Below are 26,488 nucleotides of genomic sequence, written 5' to 3'. Positions count from 1 at the left end.
GGCCGATAAGAATAAAAAAGCAACGTCTGAGTGTAGTACGAAGACTATAAATGTAAGAAAAAGACTGAATTTGAAAATTAAATTAGACGTTTTGAAGCGAATCGATTCCCGTCAACGACAAGTGGACATGTGCCATAATTTAGGACTTGCAAGTTTAATTGTAAGAACAATTATAAAAAAATAAAGAATTAATTTTAGCAGCAGGAAAGATAGCCGTTCCACTGCAAGCAACTAGGACTAGGCTGGCTATTAGGATTGAAATGGAAAAGACTTTAACTAATATTATTGAAGATAATGTCCAATGCAGAATTCAGCTAAGTTAAATATTATATTAAAAAAAAAAAAAAAAAAGATAGTGAGAGATTAGCCAATATGATGATCTGAAGAAAACTCACCTAAAAAAAAGAAAAAAAAAAGAAGAAAAAAAAAAAGTGGAACCATTTAAAACTGGTAAGGGCTGGTTGAATAGATTTAAAATTTAGGGAGAAGCCGCAAGTGCAGATCAAGGAGCTGAAACTTTCAAAAAAGAACTTGTTAAAATTATTGAAGAGGGGTACTGTGTGTTATACTTCTCAACAAGTTTATAACATAGAGTTTGGGTTTGGGTTTTATTGGCGCATCAGCAACTGAGGCTATAATGCGCTATAACATAGATGAAGCAGGACTTTTGTGGAAACGAATGCCTAAAAGAAGTTTCATATTGTGAAGGAATTCCTCCAGAAGCAGGATATAAACAGGAATTTAAACTTAAAAGAAAAAACATGCCAGGTTTCCAAGCGGTGAAGGATCGGGTGACTTTACTGTTGGGTGGTAATGCTGCGGGCGATTTAAAATTAATACCCCTTTTAGTTTATTTAGAAGAGGGCCAAAGTTCAACCCAAAATCGACACATTTTTCATGATTAAATTCATCAATTAAATTAAATCAATTAAAATCAATTTAGATCAATTAAATTCATGATTTAATTGGAAATTTAAGTTTAATTTTGATACGTAAATAGTTACCACATAATTATATACGTATGTAATGCAGAATATTTTATATGTACAAATATTTGAATATTAAATATTTTGACCGACATTTGTGCATCTTTTCACTACCGTTTATTAATGATTAGGAAATATCCTATGGCACCGACCGCAACTTACAAATACATATGTTACCTTATGGGAATGCGGAGCTCGCTTAGCACGGATTCACTTAGTGCTCTGTTTTTTCAGAACGAATTATCGGCGTAAAGCAGGGGTCACCTGTATATGTATAGATTCTCTTGAAACTCTATAGAGAGAGAAACCAACTATCAATTGTGTTTTCAATTAATAGTAGTCACTTTTATAGTTATAATAGCTCACAGGCTGAAACTGAAGAAATTCAATGGAATTTGGATTCAGAAGTTCACAAAATTTAATCAAATACAGATGTACCCTCATTTTGTGCTCTTAAATGGACCATAAAAACAGAGTTCTATGTGAACAGCTTTAGCCATAAAAAATAATGAAAATAATTTTAACTGCTTAACATGACCAGTAAATGAATCAGTATTTCTGATTTTAAGGCACCATTTCTCTACATAACAATATTAAATGTAGCAGAAACATTTAAATCTTTAAATGCAAACTTGAAATACAAAAATTATGTAATAAAACATAAATACAATGTATGTTCAAAAAATGCAAGAAAATGTACCTTAAAATTAAAGTACCTTATATGTATACTGTATTTACATTATTTATAATAATAGCTTGTAATACTAATAATTTTCAGACTTACTCAGAACACTAAATGTAAATCTGGCACTCTCCCAAATCCAGTCTCTTTATAATGTTCAATTTAGTTTTCAATGACAAGTTTTTCTAATAGATTTTTGCCTTCTTCATATTATTAGTGCTAGCTGACTCACTTGAAACTGAAGTTTACTGAGGCATTGTTTACAAAACTTTTCTGTTGAATACATGATAGTACACACTGCTCACTAACATACTCAGAAATCACTTAATTGCTGACTGGTGCTACCGAACAGCAGGCACTTCATACATTTGACAATTTGACAGTTGTTTATAAAACTTCCCAAAGAGAAGTTTTATAAACAACACTGCAATAAACTTCAGTTAATTGGAACTGCTGAGCAGGCATTCCCTTTCCCATAATATCGCTGTACAGGAAGTGTATGAATTGTATATTTTTGTAATATACAAGGGATGGCACATGCAACCATAGCATTTTACAGCTGTGAACTCAGGAAATTTGTGCTGTACAAACAGCTACAGAAAATTAACAAAGATATAAATTACTCACAGACATGAAAAACAACTTTTGGTGCAACACTGATAGATTTCAAAATTTCTCTTAGTCATAAACTGAAAATGCTTTGCAGAATTTCCAGTCTGGCAGGCAATTCAGCAGTTTTTCTCATTAATTACAGTATCAGTTAAAAGTCAATTTAAATCACAGAATACCCCCTTTGAAAGCAAACTGTTCTGGGAAAGGAAGTGCACACTCAGGGGTTCTAATTAGCAATCAAATTGAAATGTTTTCAACATGGCCTCTCAGTCACCCAAACACCTAATAATCTGTAACTCCTCCCAACGTGTTTGGAGTAAATAACGCCATTCTAGGAGAACAGAGTGCAACTCTAGGGGAAGATATCAAAATATGCAGAGCAGTAAGTGAACTGTACCATAGTGGAGAGAGGGGGAACAAAATGTAATACATATATAAATGTAGAGAATATTACTGTAAAGAAAAAATAAACAATGAGTTTTTAAATTTTTATTTTGTTTTTGCTAATGATCCTCCTCTGATTTTGACTTAACAGCCAGATAATGATCTAGCTAAAGTCAAAATAGGAAAAATTAACATTTAAAAGCTTTATGTACAATTTTAAAATTTTTACAAACTTTGAAATTTTTCAAAAAAATCAAGGGTGGCATGCATACAGTCCAGAAACCCACTTGCAAAAGCATTTAAATCCTTCAAGGCCAAAAGCATAACAAATATGAAGTATTAAGCATTACTTATTTGGCAGCTTTGCAGAAAAGTTTATTTCAAGTAAACTTTGTTATTAAAATTTTAATACACCTGACAAAAAAAAAAGAATTGTGGGTAGTTTGAATATAATGGCGATGCCGATGGGTTGTTATTGTTTGCATCATTTGCCAATACTAATAATAATATTAAAAGGGTTTAACATCAAAATAATTGCTAAAATCTTATGCAGTTGTTGAGTAACTACAATTACTATGACTAAAACTTACTGATACGTACCAATAATGTAGATATAACAACAGCAGCAGCAAGAGTAGGAGAGGAATGAGCATAAAAGGCTGAGCCTGGAAATAAAATGAAGTCCATTCATTGAATTATAATGATAGTGTGTATACTCAGAAACTTCATTATTACTATAAAATGGATGAAATAAGTGGTTTTTAGTGTATAATATAAGCACTTAAAGAGGTTCAATTAATGATGACTATGTGGTGCAGGAAAGCACATATTGCATTGAAAACATATAAGATTATAAAGTAGGCCCAAGAATCTCAATCTCTCTCTCACAGAGTTGTTAGTATTTTTGTTCTGAAAGGCACCTTAGGAACTGAATGTTGCTATAATAGATAGTTATCCACCAAAGAATACATATCCTACACTCATTAAGAGGATGTGCATTAGATATATATCACATGTAGTAAGATGTCATTCAAGGTAAGAATCTAAATTATGTAGCAACTATGGCAACGTTTCCTTCAATAATAACATTACCAAGGAAGTATTAGCATGACCCTCCTGAAAACAGCTGGACCTAAAAACCTGCAAGTCAGCAAACATGAAGATTAGCATAATCAATCAGTTTTAGAAAAGTTCAAAACACGACCATCTGGGTAGGATATTCTGCACATTTCAGTCATAATACAGCTATGTAAAACTGACCAAGAAGACCAACAGTTTATTCTATTCCCTTTGTACTCAATCAATATTCCTGATCCAATAGAACTTTTTTGACTATGCAATTTTGGCAATAATTCTAAGATTAGCTTCTCCATCAATTTGGATCCTCCAAATTGATGGAGGATCCCCTCCCCCACCATCTGATTTAAAACTGTGCTGAATGTGCCTTTGGTACCCTTGGCAATTGCCCACTACATCCAGATGTATCCATGATAACCAAAATTCGGGGGTGGATTTATGTACTTCATCCCTTGCTGGTCATCCCTTGTCAAGAGGGGGGGGGGGCAAGGAAATAGTTTGGAAGGATCCTTCTTGAGGCAGTCTTCTACTGACTCTACACCTTAGGTCCCTAACAGCCTAAATCTGCCCCTGTAAGACCACTGCAAATGGGAATATATTTGTAGCACCCAATGAGATGAATTATGAAACTAAATAAATGCATTTTACACTGCACTGTGACAGTGGATAAGATGGGTTTTTTTTTTTTTATTATTTTTTATTTTTTAATGAAAATCCCAAACACAAGAGGTATTAGATGAAAGAAGATATTTGTTGACATTAGACTTGAACTTCTGTAGACTGTAATTTTCAGGAAATACATATGAAGGAAGGTTGTTCCAGAAAATGGCAGTTGAATAAATAAATGAGGAAGATGAAAAGTTGGTTCTGTGAGTTTAAAGTGGGACAGTAAATGGATGCTGGCTGGTGGCGGCACATGTTTGGACTGTTTTGAAAAAGAGAGCGCGAATTATAGAAGCCAATTCAGAAGAACAGTGCCCATGAAAGTATCTGTAGAAAAGGCATGCAGCAAAAAGAGTATGTCTATGAGACAGCGAGTGGAAAGACTGTTAGAGAGGAGTCATTAATTAACCTAACTGCCCTCTTCTGAATGGAATCTAGAAGCCTGAGAGAGGTTTTGGGGGCACCACCCTAGATGTGGGAACAATATTCCATGGCAGGGTGGATTTGCAATTTATACAGAATGAGCAACTGTTTGGAAGAAAAGTAAAGGAAAGAGCGAAAGAGAAAACCAAGGTTTTTAGATGCAGAGGAAGCAATATTTGTAATGTGCTTGTGCCAAGAGAGATTAGAAGTCAGGGTAATCCCCAAAAGAGATATATCATTTTGCCTAGAAATCGGAGTGTCACTAAACATAAGCATAGGAGCAGAAGATTCCTTTTTTTGCGAGATATAAGACAAGACTGAGTTTTAGAAGGGTTGAAATCAACTAAGTTGTCTTTGCCCCAGTGGAGAATTACCTGGAGATCGGCTTTTAAGGAATTGGTAGCGAATATTCGAGAAGTTGAAGCTGATCGAGCAGGACAAAGTTTCTCAAAATGGAAAGTGGAATGCAATGTACTATCATCGGCAAAACTATGGATAGGATTTCCAGTCAATGGAAGAAGGTCATTAATATACAAGAGGAAGAATGGAGGAAAAAACTGAACCTTGGGGGACACGAGCATTAGTGGAGAAGTTAGAAGACAGAGAGCCATCTACCATCACCCTCAGTGAGCGATCAGAGAGAAAACTGGATAACCAATTACAAAAAACAGTTGGCAAACCAAAAGATGGAAGCTTGTTTAGAAGATCTTTATGCTCAACACGATCAAAAGCCTTTGAGATGTCAAGAGCAAATGCTTGTGTTTCACCAAACTTGTCAATTGAATTTGTCCATAAATGAGTAACATAAGCCACAATATCATGAGTGGATCGACACTGATGGAATCCACACTGATGATCGTTAGTATGGATTCCATCAGACGGAAAGTTTCTAGATAGTTTAAGAATTGGAGGTTAATTGATTTCTCCATTACTTTAGAAAGAGTAGAAGTAATTGCAATAGGACGATAATTGGATGGGAGGGATTTGCCACCCTTTTTAGGAACTGGCTAGATATGAGCAAATTTCCAAGAAGAAGGAAAAACACCTTTGGAATAAGAAAGTGAAAAAAGGCGGCAAAGAACAAGAGTAAGTTCAGGAGCACAGGTTTTGAGAACAAGTGGAGAAATACCATCAGAACCTGAAGCTTTCTTAGCATCAAGATTCATCAAACTCCTTCTGACATCCTTTTGACGGAAGACCATAGGAGGCATTGAATGGAGAGTGTTGGGAATGGTGAGAGATGTTTTACCAAGATCATTAATACATGAATTGTAAGAAAAATGGGATGCTAGCAGGTCAGCTTTATCCTTGGGTAAAGTGACAACAGAATCACCTGGTTTTGACAGAGGTGGGAGCAGAGATGGGCAAAAGTTGCGGCCAATAGCTTTGGGAAGAGGCCTGAATGTTCGGCTACCATTAGAGCAAGAAGCAAGTTTTCTACTCTTAGTCTGTTCAAAATCTAGTTTGGACTGATTAATAACTGCTTTACAATTGTTGCGAGCTTTGGTGTAGGCAGAAAATGAAACTGAAGAATTCAAAACAAGCCAATTACAATATGTAACGTTCTTCTCTTGCACAGCCTTAGCACACTTATTGGAAAACCAAGGTTTAAATAAAGGACGAGATTTTAAAGTGGAGTGTGGAATAAAGGATTCCATTCCTCAATATCATTTCTGTCACGATCTGAGCAAACATTGACATCAGAAGTTTTGAAACAGAAATCCGACTAAGGAAAAAAAAAGAAATCTCGCAGGTCATTCCATTTTGCATTCTTGTAATGCCAAACAGTACAAGGTTGAGAATAGCCATGACATAAAGGCTCTATTGGAGAAGAGACAATCACCAAGTTGTGATCTGAGGTGCTAAAGGACCACTCACTTCAACCGTGTACTTAGAAGGGGGCACCTCCGTGGCCAGGTGGGAAGGAGCAGCAGTGCGTAGCACACACACTTCTTGATTAGACCGGGGTTCGAGCCTGTCGCCACCAAATACAGAGGATGCGGAAAGGTCAGAGAATGACCACCGCATATCCCCGAGCAATATGGCCTTAGTTGCTAATGCTCCTAAAAACCAAATAACAAACTTAGAAGGGTTGTTTGTGAGAAAAAGATCAAGCGTGTTGGCAGGATTATCTGGTATCCTTGTAGGCAAATGAACAATCTGTGCAAGGTCATTAGTAATTGCAAAAGCCTCAGCATCTCGACCACTGGGTCGGTGTGACTAGAAAGCGGAAGCCAGCTGGAGTTGTGAACATGAAAATCACCAAGGAAAATTACCTCATTGTTAGGAAAGTTGGACTGGAGAAAGTCAAGTTGCAAAGAGAGGAAGTCCAAGTGATTAGTGGAGTTGGGAGAACAGTAGAGGCAAGAGATGAATTTGACACAATGAGGTAGAGAGATTTTAAGCCAGAGAAGATCGAAAAGAGGAGATTCCAAATTACCAAGTCTCTGACAGGCAATATCGGAACGCACATAGGCACAAGTACCACCTTTGAGGCAAAAGGAATCATACAGCGAATAATTTGGGCAACTGAGATGAGCAGTAGTTGAATCAACCAATAACTGAGATTCTGTCAGAAAAAGTACAAGGAGTTTGGCAGACTGCAAGTGGAAATGGACATCGTTGAGATTAGAATTGAGACCACATATATTTGTGAAATGAAATAGGAAGTGTTTGGGAGGTTTAGATCTTTTCGCAGATAAGCTTACAATATTAGTTTGACAATTCATGATGTATTCAATAGTAAGAAAAATGGGGGGGGGGGGAACATGTTGTATGAAATAATGAAATTTTTGGATATGGCATACACATGGTAAGAAGATACCCAGATCCTTGACATAACGTGGCCTCGACAATGCCCCCCCCCACCCCGCATACACACTACTTGGATTCCCTCCAGTCACTGTCTGGCAGAGTAGAGTTAGCAAGATTATACACTAGCTGATCCGGAAGCTTCCTAAAGAGTTTCCAATAGGTTCAGCCCGGTGTACTAACTAGCAGCCCGCCTGCAAACACCGTTTTAGGGCTGTACCCTCGAAATGTAAAGAAGATTGGATCTCGCCATAATGTTCATCATAACCTCAAAAGTCATCAGTCATACTGCATGATGGAAGAAGTGGGGAACGGTTGACTGGAACTTAGCCTGGAGACTAAACATGGGTTCAACCACTTCAAGACTCCAATAAGCAAAGTGGTGGTATTGCACCGGTTGATGAGAGTCATCTTCCACCTAGCACTGCCTGATAACACAGAGGGGCGGCATTCCTCCATGTGGTGTGGGCGCCACACCTCGACCCCTGCTTACATTGGTTCACACTTGGGTGGTCACCTACAGTGTGCTTGTGCATGGAGGTTATACACAGGATTACTAACAGTCCCACCATCATGAAGGTGCAAGTGCAAGCAGAGGATTTGGCTATCACAGACTGTCCGGCCTTCACCGAAATTGGGTCCACTTGACTTGAATGTCACCCGAATATCAGTTCCATCAGCGTTTTAGACTCCCAGGTAGCAAGTACAGCTTGTCTGGCATATCGGAGAGAATGTCTGTGACAACTTCAAGGACCAAATGCTTTGTGATGCGTTATGAAAGCAATGTGACATACTGGAAGCATCTATCATCATCATGATGGAAAACATTTAAGAATTTCAAAAGCAATCTGAGAAGATCATGCCCAAGTTGAACTTTGACTAACAGGGTTCGTTGCTGTGCTATTTCATATGTCATGAAGCAGACTCATCATACGCACTTCAAGGTAATCTGTGATATACCATCAAAAAGATGCATGATCTCATAATGCAACACAGAACCTCTGTCTTATGAGAAATACTCAACTATCCTCTGTATCCTAGACTTGTCATCTTCTGACTTCCATGTTAAGGAGAGAGCAATCTGAAAAATGTAATCTAGCAAGAAGCCAGTTTCAGATGAAAATGACACAAAGAAAGCTGTCCTATAACAATGCAAGTGGCAACCAAAAGATTTATAAACCAGGGTATAAAAAAGTTACCATCTCACATGAATGCCTTTTGTATAAAACAGAAGATTGTGCCACTGGTGGGAAGGCACTATGGTGGATAAAAGGCTAAATGATAGTTGACAGTGGGTGGCTATAAATGGCATATTGCTCTAAGTGGACCAGAGTCTTTAGTGGAGTTTTAGAGGATTCAGTACTAGATATCCTGTTATTTCTGATATTTATTATATTACACTGATGAAGACATAACTAGTTCGTTATTGTTCGTTATTTGGTTTTTAGGAGCATTAGCAACTAAGGCCATATTGCTCCGGGATATGCGGTGGTCATTCCTTGACCTTTCCGCATACTCCGTATTTGGTGGTGACGGGCTCGAACCCCGGTCTAATCAAGAAGCATGTGCTACGCACTGCTGCTCCTTCCCACCTGGCTACGGAGGCGCCCACATAACTAGTATGATGTGAAAGTTTACTAATGTTATAAAGAGCTGGAGGGTGGTAAAGAAGAGTATGCTGCTTCAACAAAATCTAGATCAATTATTTATTTAATATGAGCAATGGCAATTAAAGTAAAATAATAGGAAATGTAAGGTTCTTCATTTGGGTGATAGTAATTCCACATTACCTTATTACTTGAGGAGCATCAAACTAAAGGTAGATGATAATGAAAAAAAAATTAAAGAGTAACTGCACAATCTAACCAAAAATTCTTTCAGGCTGCTGGTAAAACACATGGTATTTTTTCTGTGATGTACAGGAATTTTGCTAGTAAGGACAAAGTGATAATTCTTCCATTATATAACAGTTAGGCCATATGCTGAGTGCTTATATGGACTTGGAAGCCCCTCCTCCCCCATTACAAGAAGGATATGAATCTGTTAGAAAAGGTGCAAAATGCAACAAGATTAGTTATTTAATATAATGAAACATTACTTACAGAGAGAGAGAGAGAGAGAGAGAGAGAGAGACTTAAATTTTGGGTCACAAAATCTCAAAACAAGACATCTGAGTGGGGACTTGATTGAGGGATTTAAAGCTTTGAGAGGCAATAGCAAATTAAATAAATCTAACTAAATATAATAATTCAAACTTACAGCCTTACCTTGAGTACAAATGTCAGTGTTAATATAAGCCACAGCTGCATCACGCAGTTTATGAATATTTTCCTGAAATACAATTAAACAGAAATGAATAACATGTGTGTGTAAAAATTGTAAAATAACTTTAATAATGTTACCACAGGTATAAAACTTGAGTATTTTTAGAGCTTTTATTTTAAAATCACAGTCCTATTAATTACAAAGTTTATGTAATTTATTTGTAGAGCAGGAATAAAAACAAACACAAATGTCTCTTAAACATCTTCAACCTAGGTACACTAACAGCATAGAGATAACTGGTGAAAAGAAGACAAAGAAGAAATGTATTGACATTGATTTGTTCAACTTAATGACTTTAAGTATTATCATAAATTTTAGCCATATGCTTCTAGTTATCATGTGATAATTACAAAATGTTATAGAATTCTTTATAAAGATAATTCACCTCAAGGTGAATTATCTTTATAAAGAAGTCTAACATATTGACTTAGTATCATAAATAAATAATTATGGCTTATTAGTTTATAATGTTTTTAATTACTATTTAAATAAAAACATCATAAACTAATGTTTTATGTTTAAATGTTTTTAACTATTTAATGTGAAAAAATTAAACTGAAAAAAAAAATCAAAATTAAAATTAGCAGGCAACATGAAAACCTACCAGAATTACACCAAGTTATAACCGGAAACTAAAAGATTTTGTTGTAACTGAAGGAAGTGGAATAGAAATTGCAGAAGCTAAAGGCAAATAAAGCACTCAGGACAGATGGGATCTATCCAGTTATATTAAAAGAATCAGCAAAAAAGATAAGCAAACCCTTGGCCATAATTATGAGAGCATCCTTGAATTCAGGGAGCTTACAATAGATTGGAGATGTGCAAATATGTCTCCTATTCACAAATGGGGATCAAAGGGGCAGCATGAGCAACCTCCTGTAAGCTTGACCTCCGTTTCATGGAAGATAATAGAGTCAATAATTAAAGAAGTATTGCAGGATCATCTTAACAGGAAGGGAATTATGCAATCACATTAAGGGAGGATCCTGTCTAATCAATACGATTAGCTACTCTGATGCAGTAATAAAGGAACTGGATGCAAACAATAATTTTGACATCATATATTTAGATTTCAGTAAAGCTCTTGACATTGTTCCAAATGAAAGACTTCAGTGGTGTGGAATTAGGAGGAAAGTTACTGCTATGGATAAAGGGATGGTTGAGTGAAAGAAGACAGAGTTTGGTTATAAAAAAGTGCTATTCTTGGACAATTTTATTAGTGGAGTCCCTTGGTGTTCAGTGCTAGGCCCTTACTGTTTATAATATTTATTAATGATACCGATGATGGACAATATCAAACTTATTGTCTAAGTTGCAGATGATACAAAGGTTGGCAGGGTGGTTAATGCCAGGAACTGAAGCGTACTGCAGCAAGACCTACGGAAAATTATGCAAGTATGCTGAGAAGTTGCAATTGATTTAACATTGGTAAATGCCAAGTATTTCAAATGGGCAGCAGTAATCCCAGAATAACATACCAATTAGGTGGTACCACACTGAAGGTGGTGGAGAACAAAAGAGATTTAGGAGTAATTGTATAGTTTGACATGAAATTCTCTGAGCAATGCTGGCTGCTAAAGCAGCTTAAGGGGTTCTACAGGAACTTTGCAAACAGGACCATAAGGTGATTATCCCATTGTATAAGTTAATGGGTATGCTACATCTTGAGAACTGCATGTAGGTCTGGAGGCTGCATTATAAGAAAAATGTGGATCTCTTGGAATGGGTGCAGAGAAGAGCAACCAGATTAGTCAAGAACACAAAGAGGTAGTCTTACCACAAAAGACTTCAGTTGTGTAAATTGCAATGCTCAGAAACTAGGCACTTGAAAGGAGACCAGATTGAGATGTTAAAATTCTTACTCTTTTTCAGTCAACATGAAATGGGACATAAATTGAAAAAGGATTGCTGTAGGGTGGATGTGCATAAATTTTCTTTTGGCCAGAGAGTAATTGACTGTTGGAACAGGCTATTATTTGAGTTGCGGAGGCGGGTAGTTTGAATAAGTTTAATGAAGAATTAGACAATGTTAGAGGAGATGAAAATACGAGGCGGGTAGTGTTTTTTTATTTTATTTTGGTTCAAACATTAAGCATTTTACACCTATTAATTTCTTATATTTTTGTGAAATTTATGTAGTTTTTATTCCAATGCCAGATATATCTATCTTACATGTATGTTGTAAACCTTGACACGATATATAAAATAAAGACAAACACTATTACTCTATATAAATTCTGCATTACATCTGTTTTATACAGACCTCTACAAATTCATTGGAACCAAATAATCCAAACTCCTCTGCACCCCAACTAGCAAAAATCAAGCTTCGTCTTGGAGACCACCCTTCCTTATGAATACTACCTAGGACTCGAGTTACCTCCAACAGATGTGCCAATCCAGAAGATGCATCTACTGCCCCATATGTCCAAGCATCTCTGTGGTTCCCAACAAGTATATACCTATCTAAGGTAAAAAAATGCACAGAAATATAATTTTTTAATAGCCATTAATGAATGTTCAAAAATACGCATATTAAATCTAAGATATCAATACAAATATATTTTAAGTAAATTAAATATATTAGTCATTAGAAAAAAATTATATAGCATTATTATATAATTAATTATTTATACATATATACCCCATCTATGGGGGTGGGATGCATTGCTTCATGAGATCATGAATATGGAATTCAAGAACCTTAGACTTCACAATTCCAAGAAAAATAGGAGATTCATTCAGGATAATACCACTTCTTCCCATAAACAATTTAACTTGTATCATTAGTTTTGCTAATTTTTAATTTAAAAAGGACACCAACCTATTAATTCAGTATTTGTCAAACTGTGGGATGGGACCCAAAAGGGGAATTAATGTGATTAACAAATAATATGCTCTGTAATACAAAATATCAATCCGTGTTAAAATTGGTTTTTATAGTATACAATAAGAAGCATAACACACATTTTGTAGTGCAACTAAGATTTTTTTTTAAATCTATTTATTTAAACCCATAGATGAAGAGCTAGAAGAGTGTGCATATTTCGAATAACAGAAGCTTTGTATTTAAACATTACATACATACATAAAAAAAAAAAAGTTGCAACAGTTTGACAGTTTACATGTCTGTATTTTGAGGTACTGGGCTGCCATTGGTGAGTATGGTATCAATAACACATAAAAGCTTTTTGGTTTTTTTAGGAGTTAGTGATACAACCCAGTAAGAACATTTTGTAAGCAAGATGGGATAAGTAAAATGAAGCATGCTTGTACAGCATCAGCCAAAATAAATCTCTAACGTGTGGTATGTTTATGGGTTTTTTTTTATCAAATTGGAAGTTTTTTACAGTTCAGCACAAGTTTAAAGTGAGATTTGGTTATAGAAAAGAAAAGGCATATTGCCAACAAGATGGTGCAAGGTCCCATAGAGAAAATGCAGTTATTCATTTTCTGAAGGAGCATTTTAATGATAGGGTGATCGTTAATTGATATCCTGGACAACCTGGGATTGGATGGTCCATTTTACTTGCTGAATCCCTGTGCTTATTTCCTGTGGGGATTCCTAAAGAATATTCTTACAGAAATAATCCACATAACCTTGAAGAACTGAAAGATCAAATTGCAACTGCTGTGGAGAGCATCTCTAAAGAAATGCTGGCTACAGTTATGGTAAACTTCAACTGATGTCTGTGAATGGTCTCAGTTGCACAAGGATCACATATTGAATGTGATCCCTGTGCAACTTTTTATTTGAATAATAAACTCCCATGTCTTAAATATTTAATAGCACCAAACCTGCCAATGCTCACTGGCTAAACTGCCATATTAACAAGTCTACTAGTGCAGGGCGGGAGGGGAAAATAGGGATGGGACAGTATGAGCAGAAAAGTGGGGAGTCAGTTTGAATATTTTGTGAAGAAGGTGAAGAGGGACAGAATCTGAAATCTTTTGCCTCTGCCAATGGAGTGCAATACATCAAAGTATATAGGCATTCAAAACTGCTGCATATTTTCTTGATGACTCACTTGGTATGTAAATTCATTTAATAGAGGGGTTACATATATATTTACTATATCTCACAGTTTCCCAAACACCTGATGGCACAGATGTAGACCTAAATATCACTAAGGATGCAGCCTCAAGCTACACTACACATTATTTTATATTTTACAGGTCTTATAGGCCATTCTAGTTATAGGTTATAGAAGGGTACAGTTTTCTGTATCCACCACTGACCAATATACACTACCTACCATTAATATCTGGATACCTACATATATATAAATAAGCTTTTTTTTTTTAAATGAATTTATTTTTATTGTGTTCAAAAGAAACTTGTTACTTTTCTGAAATCACATGATGAGTGATTTCAACACTGAGACTTAACGTTATACTATTTAGATTAAGTACAACTGGTCTCTGACAACCCAAGCACAGGTTGAACCTCCATTCAACGTAAAATTTACTATATGTGGAATTAAATAAGTTTGGGCAAATTTCTTGAGCAAGAGTGTAAACTCCTTGAAACACAACATGAATTCCAAGGATTAGAATACAGTATACGTTTCGTCTTAGTGCTCAAAAATCTCAAGTTCTATACAGTAGACTTGGGGAGAAGGAAGACACACATCTGTAGTATAAAAAAAGTAAGAAAAAATTTGATTAAATAGAAAAACCAGTGTTACATTTTTCGCTGTGCATTGAAGGAAGACAAAATCCCATATGTACGGGCATAGACACCATTCAAGAAATAAACAAAACAAATAGGAAGTGTGTCAAAAATGGCTTTAACATTTGTACAGTTTATAGAATGCAGGATTATTTATACATGAACGTCTGCTATTTGAGGGAACAAAAAAACCCAGTCCTGTTTTGTGAAATTTCGCAATTTAAACCTTGATTCACTTGGACGACACCAGATGGTGTTCCATCTGTGTTGCTACAAAAGGTGTGCATGTCATTATAGTGCAGTCGGCTTCATCTCCCTTCGCCTTTTGTTAGGAGGCTGCAACGTTGTTCGTGCGAGACTGCATCATTTTTTACATCAAGGAAAACGTTGTCTGGGTATGGGTTGGTCCCTTCGCAAATGATTTCCATGTCTAGAATTGCTTGCTTTCTCTTTTCAAGAATCTCATCCATTGCCAGTCAACGATCCAGGGTTGCCAGGGTATGCATGTACTCCGTCGTGTTCAGACAATCTCTAGAAAAGAGGCAGGCTCTGAGTGCCACCATTTGGGGATTGGATTTCATCTCAGTTCTCCTTTGCCGCATGTACTTGGCGACCAGGACTCCGACCACTGTGGCCACGATATGTTATTTACAGAAAAACTAATAATGTGTAATGAAACCTTTAGTCTTTATGAAAGCTTCTCTTTTCTGTGGAACACTCTCCATCAGTTTTCTGTAAATGTTCTCCCATAGTTTCCAGCATTTGGCCTTCAAAATGGTGGCCAATTCAGCTCTGTTTTTTTTTAAGCAGTCTCTCCTCACATGCATCTGTCAATCCAATTCATCTCAGAGGCTCTCTATAGGATTGAGATCAGAGTACTGGGCTGGCCAGCCACTTTTAAATGTTCATGTCCTCAAACCACTAAACACAATGCAAGAATGTCACAATCAGCTTATCACAATGCAAGAATGTCACAATCAGTTTATCACAATGCAAGCAGTATGACATGGAGCATTGTCCTGCTGCTACAGGTATGGATCTTCCCTGACACACTGCGACGTAGGTAATGGATTATTGTCCAGGATGTCTAGATAGCCCTCAGCATTCATGGTTTTGTCCAAAACAACCAACAGTCCCAAGCCAAACCATAAAAAACAGCCCTAGTCCCTCATGCTGCCTCTGCCAAAACTTTATTGTCGGGACAGTAAAGTCCATCAGGTAGCTTTCTCTAGGCATCTTCCGCACCCAGGTATGACCTTCAAACTGGTAAACCATGTATTGCAACTTATCACTGCAAAGCACAGCTTTCCATTGGTCCACAATGCATTGCAGACACAAGTTCTAATTTCTCACTGAGGGCATGGGTGTGTGTGCATGTTGCAACGATATAGGAGTGCTAGGAGTCTGCTAGGAGTGCAGATCGATGTCGATCTGCACTCCTAGCAGACAATTCTTTATAGGGTTCTCCCATCATCATATTCTGTCAGCTTTGGAGGTTTTCTGGGTCATTTACTGATGGTTTCAGCACCAGTCCACTTCCATTTGTAGATCACATCACCAATTACTGACCTAGGGATCTTCAGTGCCATTGAAATGTCACATACAGACTAATTACTATGTGGCATTCTATTATCATTCCATGCTAGAAGTCTGTTAACTCCATCAATAATGGCAGCTTCCATTCACAATCATATTACTCTTTCCTTGAAGGCCTACAAGCATATTTATAGTTATGTCTGACATGTGGTGTTTGTGTAGGATGTGAAATGATGGAGATGCATTACCCATGCTTAAACAGCCTTATCAATGGACTGGTGTCCATATATTAATGGAAGAACAGTGTCTATTACTATAAAACTATATGTTATTATATGTTACTATAAAAGCCTACAATTTACCAATTTGTCTTGGTAAAAATCTGATCTTTTACCAAAGACTTTTCGTAAGATCTGAAATATCAATACACATATATATATACACATATATCAATACAAACAGAGTTTGAGGACGAGACTTTCCTGTGCGGACGTGCCTTTCTGCCGCTCTTGGAACAGAGAAGTTTTTTCTGATTTATTAGTTTAAATTGACATATTAACTTATTTCTAGAGTAGCTTTATATTCCTATTTACGGTACTTAAAGTTAAAGTAACTTAGATAGAGATTTGTAGGTATTACTTAGTATCGGAAAGGGTATCAAATCCACGTGTTTACCGTTCATAATAGGCCGCCATTGTTACGTGAAAATTAATCAGTAAAATCTATTAATCTTGTCGAACTTCATTGGCAATTAAATTGTACTTTTAACTATACATATAACCACTTAGGTTACGGAACATAAATAATTAGTAAAAATAAATAATTAATACATAACTTGATACGGAAGTTATATAAAGGAATTTCGTAGATAACACTCGTTACTGAAACGCGATACAGCATATCCGGAATTCGATAGCATTAGCTTTGTATAGTATAGTGCATAATATAATATTGTCAGTTAATCAGTAGATCTATTAATCTTGTTAAACTTCATTGTCAATTAAATTGTACTTTTAACTATATATATATATAACGACTTAGAGTACAAACGTAACAAATAATTAATACATACTTGATACAGAAGTTATATAAAGGGAACTCATAGATAACACTTGATACTGAAAAATAAATATAGCATTATAACTGTGTTAAGATACAAGTTTAAGGTTTTTAATTTTGTTCTTGAATTGTAATTTTATTGACATTTATATCGAAATCATGACTCTGACCAGAGCAGCAAAGCAAAAGGCTCAAGCTAATGGGAGTGCTGTGACTCAGGGGAGAACTGAGGGGGGCAGATGCCCTCTGAATCACAGCCTTTTAAGATGCACTGTTTGCTTGATGTTTGCGGAGCAATCGGGTACGGGACATGATACTGCCATGGGGGATGTCTTTGTGTGTGCACGATGCAAGGAGTGCAAGGAAATTAGGCAACAACTCGGCGTTGTTATGGGCCTATATGAGACCTTGAAGGACAGGGTGGATGCCCTCGAAGGAAATAAATTGAGGGGCCCATCAAGCTCTCAGCTGCCCACATCAACGCCAGAGCTTGCACTTGGTCATCTTGCAACACAGAGGCAGCCCCCAAGGCAGAATGCGCTGGTCCCACAGGAACTAGTAGTTGTTGGTGACTCTATTGTCAGGGAAACGGGGAACATGCTTTGTAAAAAGGATAGGTGGAACAGGACCAGGGTATGTCTGCCAGGGGCAAAGGTTGATGATGTTGTAGAGCAGATATCATCTTTTAAGGGCACAAAAGGTGATATAGTTGTACACGTTGGCACTAATGATATTAAGAGTAGGAGACCAGCGGAATTACTTAACAAGTACAGGTCACCGTTGAAAAAAAGCCGTGAAGTAGGGTTGAATTTGAAAGTGTCTGCAATTCTGCCCAGACACGATAGGAGGGAGTATATGATGAGAGCCTTGTCGATCAATTCAGCCCTGTGGAAAGATTGTGCAAGGCTCAAGGGGTAGAATTTTTTTCAGCCTGGAATGTACTTGTTAACAGGAGAGATTGCTTCTACAGGGATGGGATACACTTAAATAGAAAGGGTGCAAGAATATTTGCTGATGCTATCGAGGCAGTGTTAGGTGGGTCGGAAAACTGCTAGCTTGGGGGGAGACAAAGACCAATAGATTGACAGTAGCCACTGGCAGAGGTGAAAGAGATTCTTGCACTGCTTCTATTGGAATGAGCAGAAGCCTGAAAAACAAGATGCAGGATATTTCAGAGACTGCTGGAAGTCATTGTGGTACAAGTAAACACATGGGTTGTGTTAGGGTAGCTAATAGAAACAGGTGCATGTATACTTGCATGTACACCAATGCTAGGAGTTTAGTAAATAAATTTGATGAATTTGAGGTATTGCTCAAAACATCAAAGGCAGATATTGTTGGGATATCAGAGACGTGGTGTCACACAGATATAAGGAATGCAGAACTGGAATTTGGGGAGTACAATGTGTATAGAAAGGATAGACAGGACAGGAGGGGAGGAGGGGTTATGCTATTAGTTAAAAAACACATAAAATCCAAGGAAGTGAAGCCAGTCGACATTGATGGACAGGGCAGTGTCGAGTCAGTTTGGTGTGACATAAGCATAGGTAAATCAAAATTGAGAGTAGGAGTGTGCTATAGGCCTAATGACTCTGATGAGTATAATAAGATACTGTACAGGGAAATAGAATGGGCCAGTAAATCAGAGAGTCTTATAATGGGGGATTTTAATTTCCCAGATATTGACTGGAATTTGTGGGTTGGTCACTCACACACTAGCAAGGCTTTTGTGGATTTATTGGATGATTGTTTTCTACACCAGCATGTTCGGGAGGCAACTAGAGGGAGTAATACTCTTGATCTGATTATCAGTAGTGATTCTTCATGCATTAGGAATCTGCAGATAAAGGAACCACTGGGTGGCAGTGAACACAGTGTGCTGAAGTGGGATTTACTCAAGGAGGTAACTACCATCAGAGGTAAAGGGAAGGGTTTTTGCTTTCGTAAAGGCGACTATGATGGTCTGAGACAGTATTTAAATTCTATACAGTGGGACCAACTGATGATGTTACCAACAGCAAATTCAAAATGGGAAGCATTCAAGGAACTAATCTTGGAAGCTACCAGGCTTTACATACCAACCAAGAAATATTGTTCAAGGTTCAGGCCTAAATGGTTGTCAGATGAACTAATGAGACATATGGCAGAGAAGAAAAATGCATGGGATACATACAAATTAATGGGTGACATGGAAGCCTATGATAGATATAAGTTGGTCTGTAACCAAGTCACAAAGGAGATTAGGCAGGCAAAGGCAGATTATGAGAAATCCTTGGCAAAGGATGCAAAGAAAAACAGAAAAGAGTTCTTTACCTATTTAAACTCAAGAAGGAAAGGGATGAATCAGATTGGTCCACTGGATGTTGATGGTTCAACAGTTGAGGATCCAGCTCAGGTGGCTAACAATCTAAACAAGTATTTTGCATCTACATTCACACATGAGGAGTTATTCAGGAAGGGGAATGTCGTAGGTGAAGTAAACATTGGCAGTGAGCTAGATGATTTTCTAATAACTGAGAGGAAAGTGGAGGAGAAATTGTTGAGGATAAACATAAAAAAGGCACCCGGGGTGGATGGGATCTATCCAGTTATATTAAAGGAGGCAGCAAAGGAAGTAAGCAAACCCCTAGCCATAATTATGAGAGCTTCTTTGGACTCAGGGGAGGTACCCATGGACTGGAGTAGTGCAAATGTAACCCCAATTCACAAAGGAGGATCAAAGGCTGACACAAGTAATTATAGACCTGTTAGTTTAACTTTGGTTCCAGGAAAATTAATGGAGACACTGGTTAAAGAAGCACTGCAGGATCATCTGGACAAGAATTCAGTTATAGCTCAGACACAGCATGGTTTTGTTAAGGGCAGGTCTTGTCTGACCAATTTGATTGGATACTATGATGTAGTCACAAAAGAACTGGATGCAGGGAATAACTTTGATATTATATATTTGGATCTTAGAAAGGCTTTTGATACTGTTGCGCATGGAAGACTGCTGCACAAATTGGAGAAGTGCGGCATTGGAGGCAAATTGCTGCTATGGATAAAGGGATGGTTGAGTGGCAGAAGACAGAGAGTGGTAATCAATGGACACTGCTCAACGTGGACTAATGTTATTAGTGGAGTTCCTCAGGGTTCAGTGTTGGGTCCATTGTTGTTTTCTGTATTTATAAATGATATTGATGATGGTGTATCAGGCTTAATGTCCAAGTTTGCAGACGATACCAAGGTTGGCAGGGTTGTTAAGGACACTACTGATACTATGCTGCTGCAACAGGATCTGGAAAGGTTGAGCAGATGGGCTGAGAGGTGGCAAATGAAGTTTAACATTGACAAATGTAAAGTACTACATATGGGAAACAGTAACCCCAGATCACCGTATCAACTCTGTGGTACTACGCTGACAGTGGTAGAGAATGAAAAGGACCTGGGGTAATTGTGCAGGCAGATATGAAGTTCTCTGAGCAGTGCAGACGAGCTGCAAGAGTAGCTCATGGTGTCTTGTCAATGATATACAGGAATTTTTCTAGCAGGGACAGGGATGTGATTATTCCCTTGTATAAGGCATTGGTCAGGCCACACCTTGAGTACTGTATACAGGTCTGGAGGCCTCATTTCAAGAAGGATGTAGAGCTGCTGGAACGAGTACAGAGAAGGGCAACAAGATTAGTGAATGGAACAAAGGGTTGCTCTTACGAAGAAAGGCTTAAGTTTTGCAAATTACAGAGCCTGGAGACTAGGCATCGGCGAGGTGATCTGATAGAGGTGTATAAGGCTTTGAATGGCTTGAGCATGCTCAATGCCGATGGGATTCTTCCTCTGGCTTAGAATAATCACCTGAGAGGGCATAAATTCAAATTGAGGAAGGACGGATGTCGGATAGATGTGCGGAAATTTTCCTTTAGCCAGCGGGCAGTTGGTTTGTGGAATAGACTCCCATCGCTTGTTGTTGAAGTTGATAGCCTAAACAAATTTAAGGCTCAGCTGGACAGGTATTTCGAACGAACGGAGGGGTGAAATGGGAGTAGTGGTTGGTTTTTTTTTTTTTTTTTTTTGGCTGATGCTGAATAAGCTTGCTTTCTTGCATCATATGCCTCTACTAATGCTAATACTAATACACTTCACTTTATTTCAGATCATTACTGTTCTGATACACTATATCCTATCATTTAACAGTTCACGTTGGTCAAAGCTGATTTGATAATCACATTTGCAAATTATTTTCCATTATGACTGAAGTATTGTATATTAGGTGCTCTGAACATAGTGAATATGCTATCCAGGCAACCTTGTGGGGATAAGGAGGTGTATCTTCCCTTGTTTAAAAATTGGAAGAGTGAACGAAGCAAGAAATTATCAATGCTTCCCTTTTCACAATGTCTGATTATCACTTTTCCAATATTTAAACAAGGGCATAGGGAGGGATATTCATTATATTCAGAATATAGTGAATATGTTACCCAGGCAACATCGTGAAGATGGCAGATATATTCCCCCATGCCTGGATAACATATCCAAATGAAGTGAATCTCTTTATGATTTACGCTTCTATGATTTCTATGTTACTATTTCTACACTAGAATCTGTGAAGGAAACGTTCCTAAAAAAATAAACAACTTTTTTCTTATTTTAATCACCTTCATTATCCTTTTGTCAAAACAAACTTGTAAATGTAAGGGTTACCTAAAAATATACATCTAATTATAAAAGTTGTAAATAAAGTGAACTGCAAACTGGTAAATCCTATGAGTTACTTTATTTTTGGCTTTTACAGTAATATATATATAATTAAATTAATATTAATAATTTCCACTGTGTATCAATGCTTATATTTTTTCACTGTAATACCACATAAATCCTAACATTGACTGACTGACGAGTGAGTTAGTGGGTGGGTGGAGTATGTGTGTGTGTGTGTGTGTGTGTGTGTGTGCGTGTGCGTAAGTGAGTGAATGAGTAGTGATAGTACAGATGCTGACTGTTATGATCAACTGTGGCAAGGAATGACACCTAAGTTGGCACAGCCTTAGATATTATAGATATTTCAAAAACTCAATTTGGCTACTAGAAAACCCAGTATTTGACTTCTCCCTAGATAAATAAAGGGTTGAGTACCATATGTAGTGTAACTGGTAGCAGACATTTTTTTGGTGAATTGATCAGTTTTCTGCTCAGTGCAGTTTCTGGTTCTGAAAGAAACCATCTATATAACTGCATATTCAAAACTGGAAGATAGAAAATTACATTACCCATTGCCTATGTAAATAAACATATACACAATGAATTAAAATTAAACATAATGAATAAACTGTTTAAAAATTACAAAATTCCCAACAAGATCAGACATAATGAAAGTGTGTCTTGTCTGTGGGAATTTCTGGTGCACTGACTACTTGGACCAAAATCTGTCAGTTCTTCTAGTGCTGTAATTCATATGGTTTGTCACCATATGACTGCGTGTATTATGTTTATGCTATAACTAATTAGTAAACAACAAAACTGCAATTTGTTTATCGCTAACTCAACCTGTGTAGGCCTCCGTAGCCGAGTGGTCAGGAGCGGGAGTGCAGTAGCACACGCTCTTTGAGTAGACCGGGGTTCAAGCCCCTGACTGCTAAATACGGTCGATCTGCCAACCCGCACTGGACCAGCGTGGTAGATTATGGTCCATTTTCCTCAACATGAATTGTTGAGGAGGCTTCCATCCTGCAGTGGGTTGATAATGGCTGCAGTTTACCTTTACCTTTACCAACCTGTGTATACTAGATAAATTTATTTTTTTTACTTAGTTATAAGTGTTATCTTAGAAAAAAGAAAACATCTGAATAAATCTGAATTAATTTATTAAAATTAAGAAACTGAACTTTTATTTCATTATTCATTATTACCTTTAAGAAAATAGCTGTTTTTGTAAAAGTTGTTTTTCGATTAAGAAATCCATATGAAAACTGGAAAGGATATCTTTTATTAAAAAAGAACTTTGGACTGCATCAACTGTCTGAGCATAGTTGACAGTCATGCCAATAAATTAGCTGTAGTTATATTTGGTAAAAAGGGAACATCTATTGGTAGTGGTTCTTCCTTGTTTTTTTTTTAGGTACATTAATGAAAAGAAATATGGACAATTCACAAAATATGGAATATACGTGGAATATGCAAATTTGAGAGGCAAATTTGCATATTCCACTTATATGTGACTCACTGATATTCTAGCAGAATTTTCAGATGCTGAGCAGCGGTATATGAAATAATTTAATGTATATGCAAATTCATGAATATAGATACCACATTACCAGTACACTTTAAAATAAAAACAGTTTAATGTATCAATTAAATGTGAACAATACTAATGAGACCATGTGAATTGTTATCAAGTGAATTTTATGGCTGTTCCTAAGTTTACAGGGTTACTAACTATACCCTGTAAAACAGGAACTACTAACCAGAAAAGATAGTAGTTCCTGTAAAACAGGAACTACTATCTTTTCTGGTTAGGCCTAATTATAGAATTCAATATGGAATATGCAAAAATGTCACTAATTATTAAGTAGACTGTGTGGGAGTTTAGAATCTGATGTGATACTTTTTATACAACAAAATTCTTGATAATAATAATTCATGTGAATTAATTACTGTTATTGAGATTTAATTAATTCGTTATGAAGAACAACCACATTGTCGTCTGCACATTAGCTTACTGTATTATAATAAATATTTCACTTTAGAAATTATATTTAATTTGATAGATTAGAAGTACCTAACAACACACACAACCTGAAACAATCTCTATTGAGATTATCATATTACACTTTTAGTTATTCTTAAGTATTTTGTTCCAATAAGTTACTGAATTATATGATCATATGCATATTAGTAAGAGCTAGTATGCATCACATCACATCACATCACACACACATCACATCACATCACACACACTTATCAGATCACACAATAATAATTCCAAAAAAAAAGACAAAGTTCAAATAGCACACATATCATAAATCACTTCAAAGATATTTATATCGGCTTGAAAATAGTCTGATTTATTCACTTCACTTTTTTTTCATAAGAAAAGTGTTACCATAGAATACTTTCAAAATTAAAAACAAAAGAATTTGTTTTTCATTTTAGTCTTTTAAATTCATTTGGATTATGCTCTATATTTTGTCCCTGATTAGTATAACCATTAGTTTAAATATACTTACCTGGCTCAACTGCACCTTGCAAAGTAGCAATTACATTGTAAGACTCCACGGTTTTATACTCATTTCTTATTATTAACCGAAGTTTCCTAGAAAAAGAAAAACAACCAAGTTTATTTATCTTTTAAGAAAATTTAACGAAGAAAAGATTATGTTAGAAGAAGGAAAGATTATGTTAGTTATATAATTTTCATATCTAAAGCTTTGGCATGCTTAGCTATAACACAGAGGGGTCTATTATTCACACAAACTGTATTCCATTCAAAATGCAGGGATGCCTATCCTGATTTACAGTGATTTGAAATTATGTTGCCAGTTAATTATAGTACATAATTTACAGTATATTGCTTTTTACTGTAAATTATGTATATCATTAAAATATAACATTAAAATTAAGTTATCTGAGGCTAATGTCCTTTGACCTTTCTGTTGCCAACTTTCACAAAGTTAGCATTGCCAATTTAGCAATCCTGTCAATAGTATTAGTAACTTCATTGTTTATCCACTAACTTTTTGTAGCAATTTTAGATATTAATAAAATTTGGTGACTCTCTATTTGGCAAATTTAGTGACTTTTACCTTGATTCACACTAGGTCAGTACTGTTTTTGAGATGTGTTTGCCATTTCTTGCTCTAATGTGCAGGAAAGCATTTCTCAATGGTTGAAATTTATTTATGTGCTATTTTGATATTTTTGTTGCAGCTTTAAAAACAAACTTGACTTAAGCAATCCATTCACAAACAGAATATATATCAGCGGTTCCCAAAGTGTGCACCGCAGTGCCTCAGGATGCTGCAGCAAACTCACAGGGGCGCCATGAGATATTTTAAATTTTCAAGGGAAACACAGCGATACTCGACATGTCAGACACTACACAAACTACTAGCGCAAGGTAGTTCACGGTTTCAACATTACTTATTAAGTTGTTTGGATTTGTTTGTTGTTTGTTATTTGGTTTTTAGGAGCATTAGCAACTAAGGCCATATTGCTCCAGGATATGCGGTGGTCATTCCTGACCTTTCCGCATCCTCCGTATTTGGTGGTGACGGGCTCGAACCCCGGTCTAATCAAGAAGCGTGTGCTACGCACTGCTGCTCCTTCCCACCTGGCTACGGAGGCGCCCTAGTTGTTTGGACCTAACTACTTAATAAACGGAACTATTAGGTATTTCTTTTGGCCTAGGGGTGCCATGAAAAATTACTGAGACACTAAGAGTGTAGTGAATCGAGAAAGTTTGGGAACCTCTGATATATATAATTCCTTAATGACATCAAAATGGGACAATAGGACATTAATTCTAGTACTGATTTAGGACAATAGCCATGGTTACTATAAAGCTCTAGGTTAAAAATAGTACAGAATACAACAGTATGACTGTTTGATTTTCTTAAACAAATACATATTCAAAGAGGTACAGGATTAAGAACAAGTGCATACTATATCCTAAAAGAGGTACAGGTGTTGAATTATTTGTAAAGGTGACTACCTCGGGCAGAATTTTATTCTCTTGCCTTAGACAATAAAATATTTGCACAACTTCTGCAGATATTTTAGTAGTGCAAATTGGGTTTACACATACTTATGAGTAAGAGGTTGGTCCAGGTGATGCTCACTGTAAAGCTGCTTACATGACGCAAAAAAAAAATTAAGTGGGCTACTAAATGAGAGCTGCTTGTGAAGTTGTTACAGAAAGCAAATCATAGAAAGGAGGAGGGAGGGGAAGAGGAAGAGCATGCCATGTGGTAGCATGTAAAAATAAACAGTTCATAAATGGATCCCAAACAGAATTGAAGATCAAAGGAAAGAGGTTTAATGATATTCTTAACAGTATTATAAAAAATGAATTCCAGACTCGCTTCCAATGATGACAGACTCATTGGGACAATGTATCCTAAACAGTAGATTCCTAGGGGTCTCCAATTTTTTTTTTAAAAATATATTTATATGCATAATCATATTTAGGTTTTCCAGGTCATCTAGATTCATTTTACAGTAAAGAATATGCTGTCTGAGACAGTACAGTAACATTGAACAGTAAAGTGAACTGTGACATAAATG

At 36.6% G+C, this 26,488-nt stretch overlaps 1 protein-coding gene across 1 annotated transcript in view; it reads right to left on the bottom strand.

Moving 5' to 3' along the window:
* The window catches only part of LOC150084940 (aminopeptidase NAALADL1-like), a 98,642-nt gene that overhangs the window by 38,224 nt on the left and 33,930 nt on the right, over positions 1-26,488 (bottom strand). The window contains exons 8-11 of the mRNA XM_090376397.1: positions 24,433-24,518; positions 12,227-12,429; positions 9,906-9,969; positions 3,265-3,329 (exon numbers count right to left, since the gene is read on the bottom strand). Coding sequence (XP_090232523.1) covers positions 3,265-3,329; positions 9,906-9,969; positions 12,227-12,429; positions 24,433-24,518 — 418 coding nt within the window. The remainder of the gene's footprint in view (positions 1-3,264; positions 3,330-9,905; positions 9,970-12,226; positions 12,430-24,432; positions 24,519-26,488) is intronic.

This window comes from Mastigoproctus giganteus, chromosome 6 (genome assembly GCF_048544385.1).
Source record: "Mastigoproctus giganteus isolate SK-2022 chromosome 6, ASM4854438v1, whole genome shotgun sequence".
In the NCBI taxonomy this organism is placed as follows: Eukaryota; Metazoa; Arthropoda; class Arachnida; order Uropygi; family Thelyphonidae; genus Mastigoproctus; species Mastigoproctus giganteus.
The sequence above is the reverse complement of the archived record's forward strand: the minus strand, read 5'-3'. Positions and strand labels throughout refer to the sequence as shown.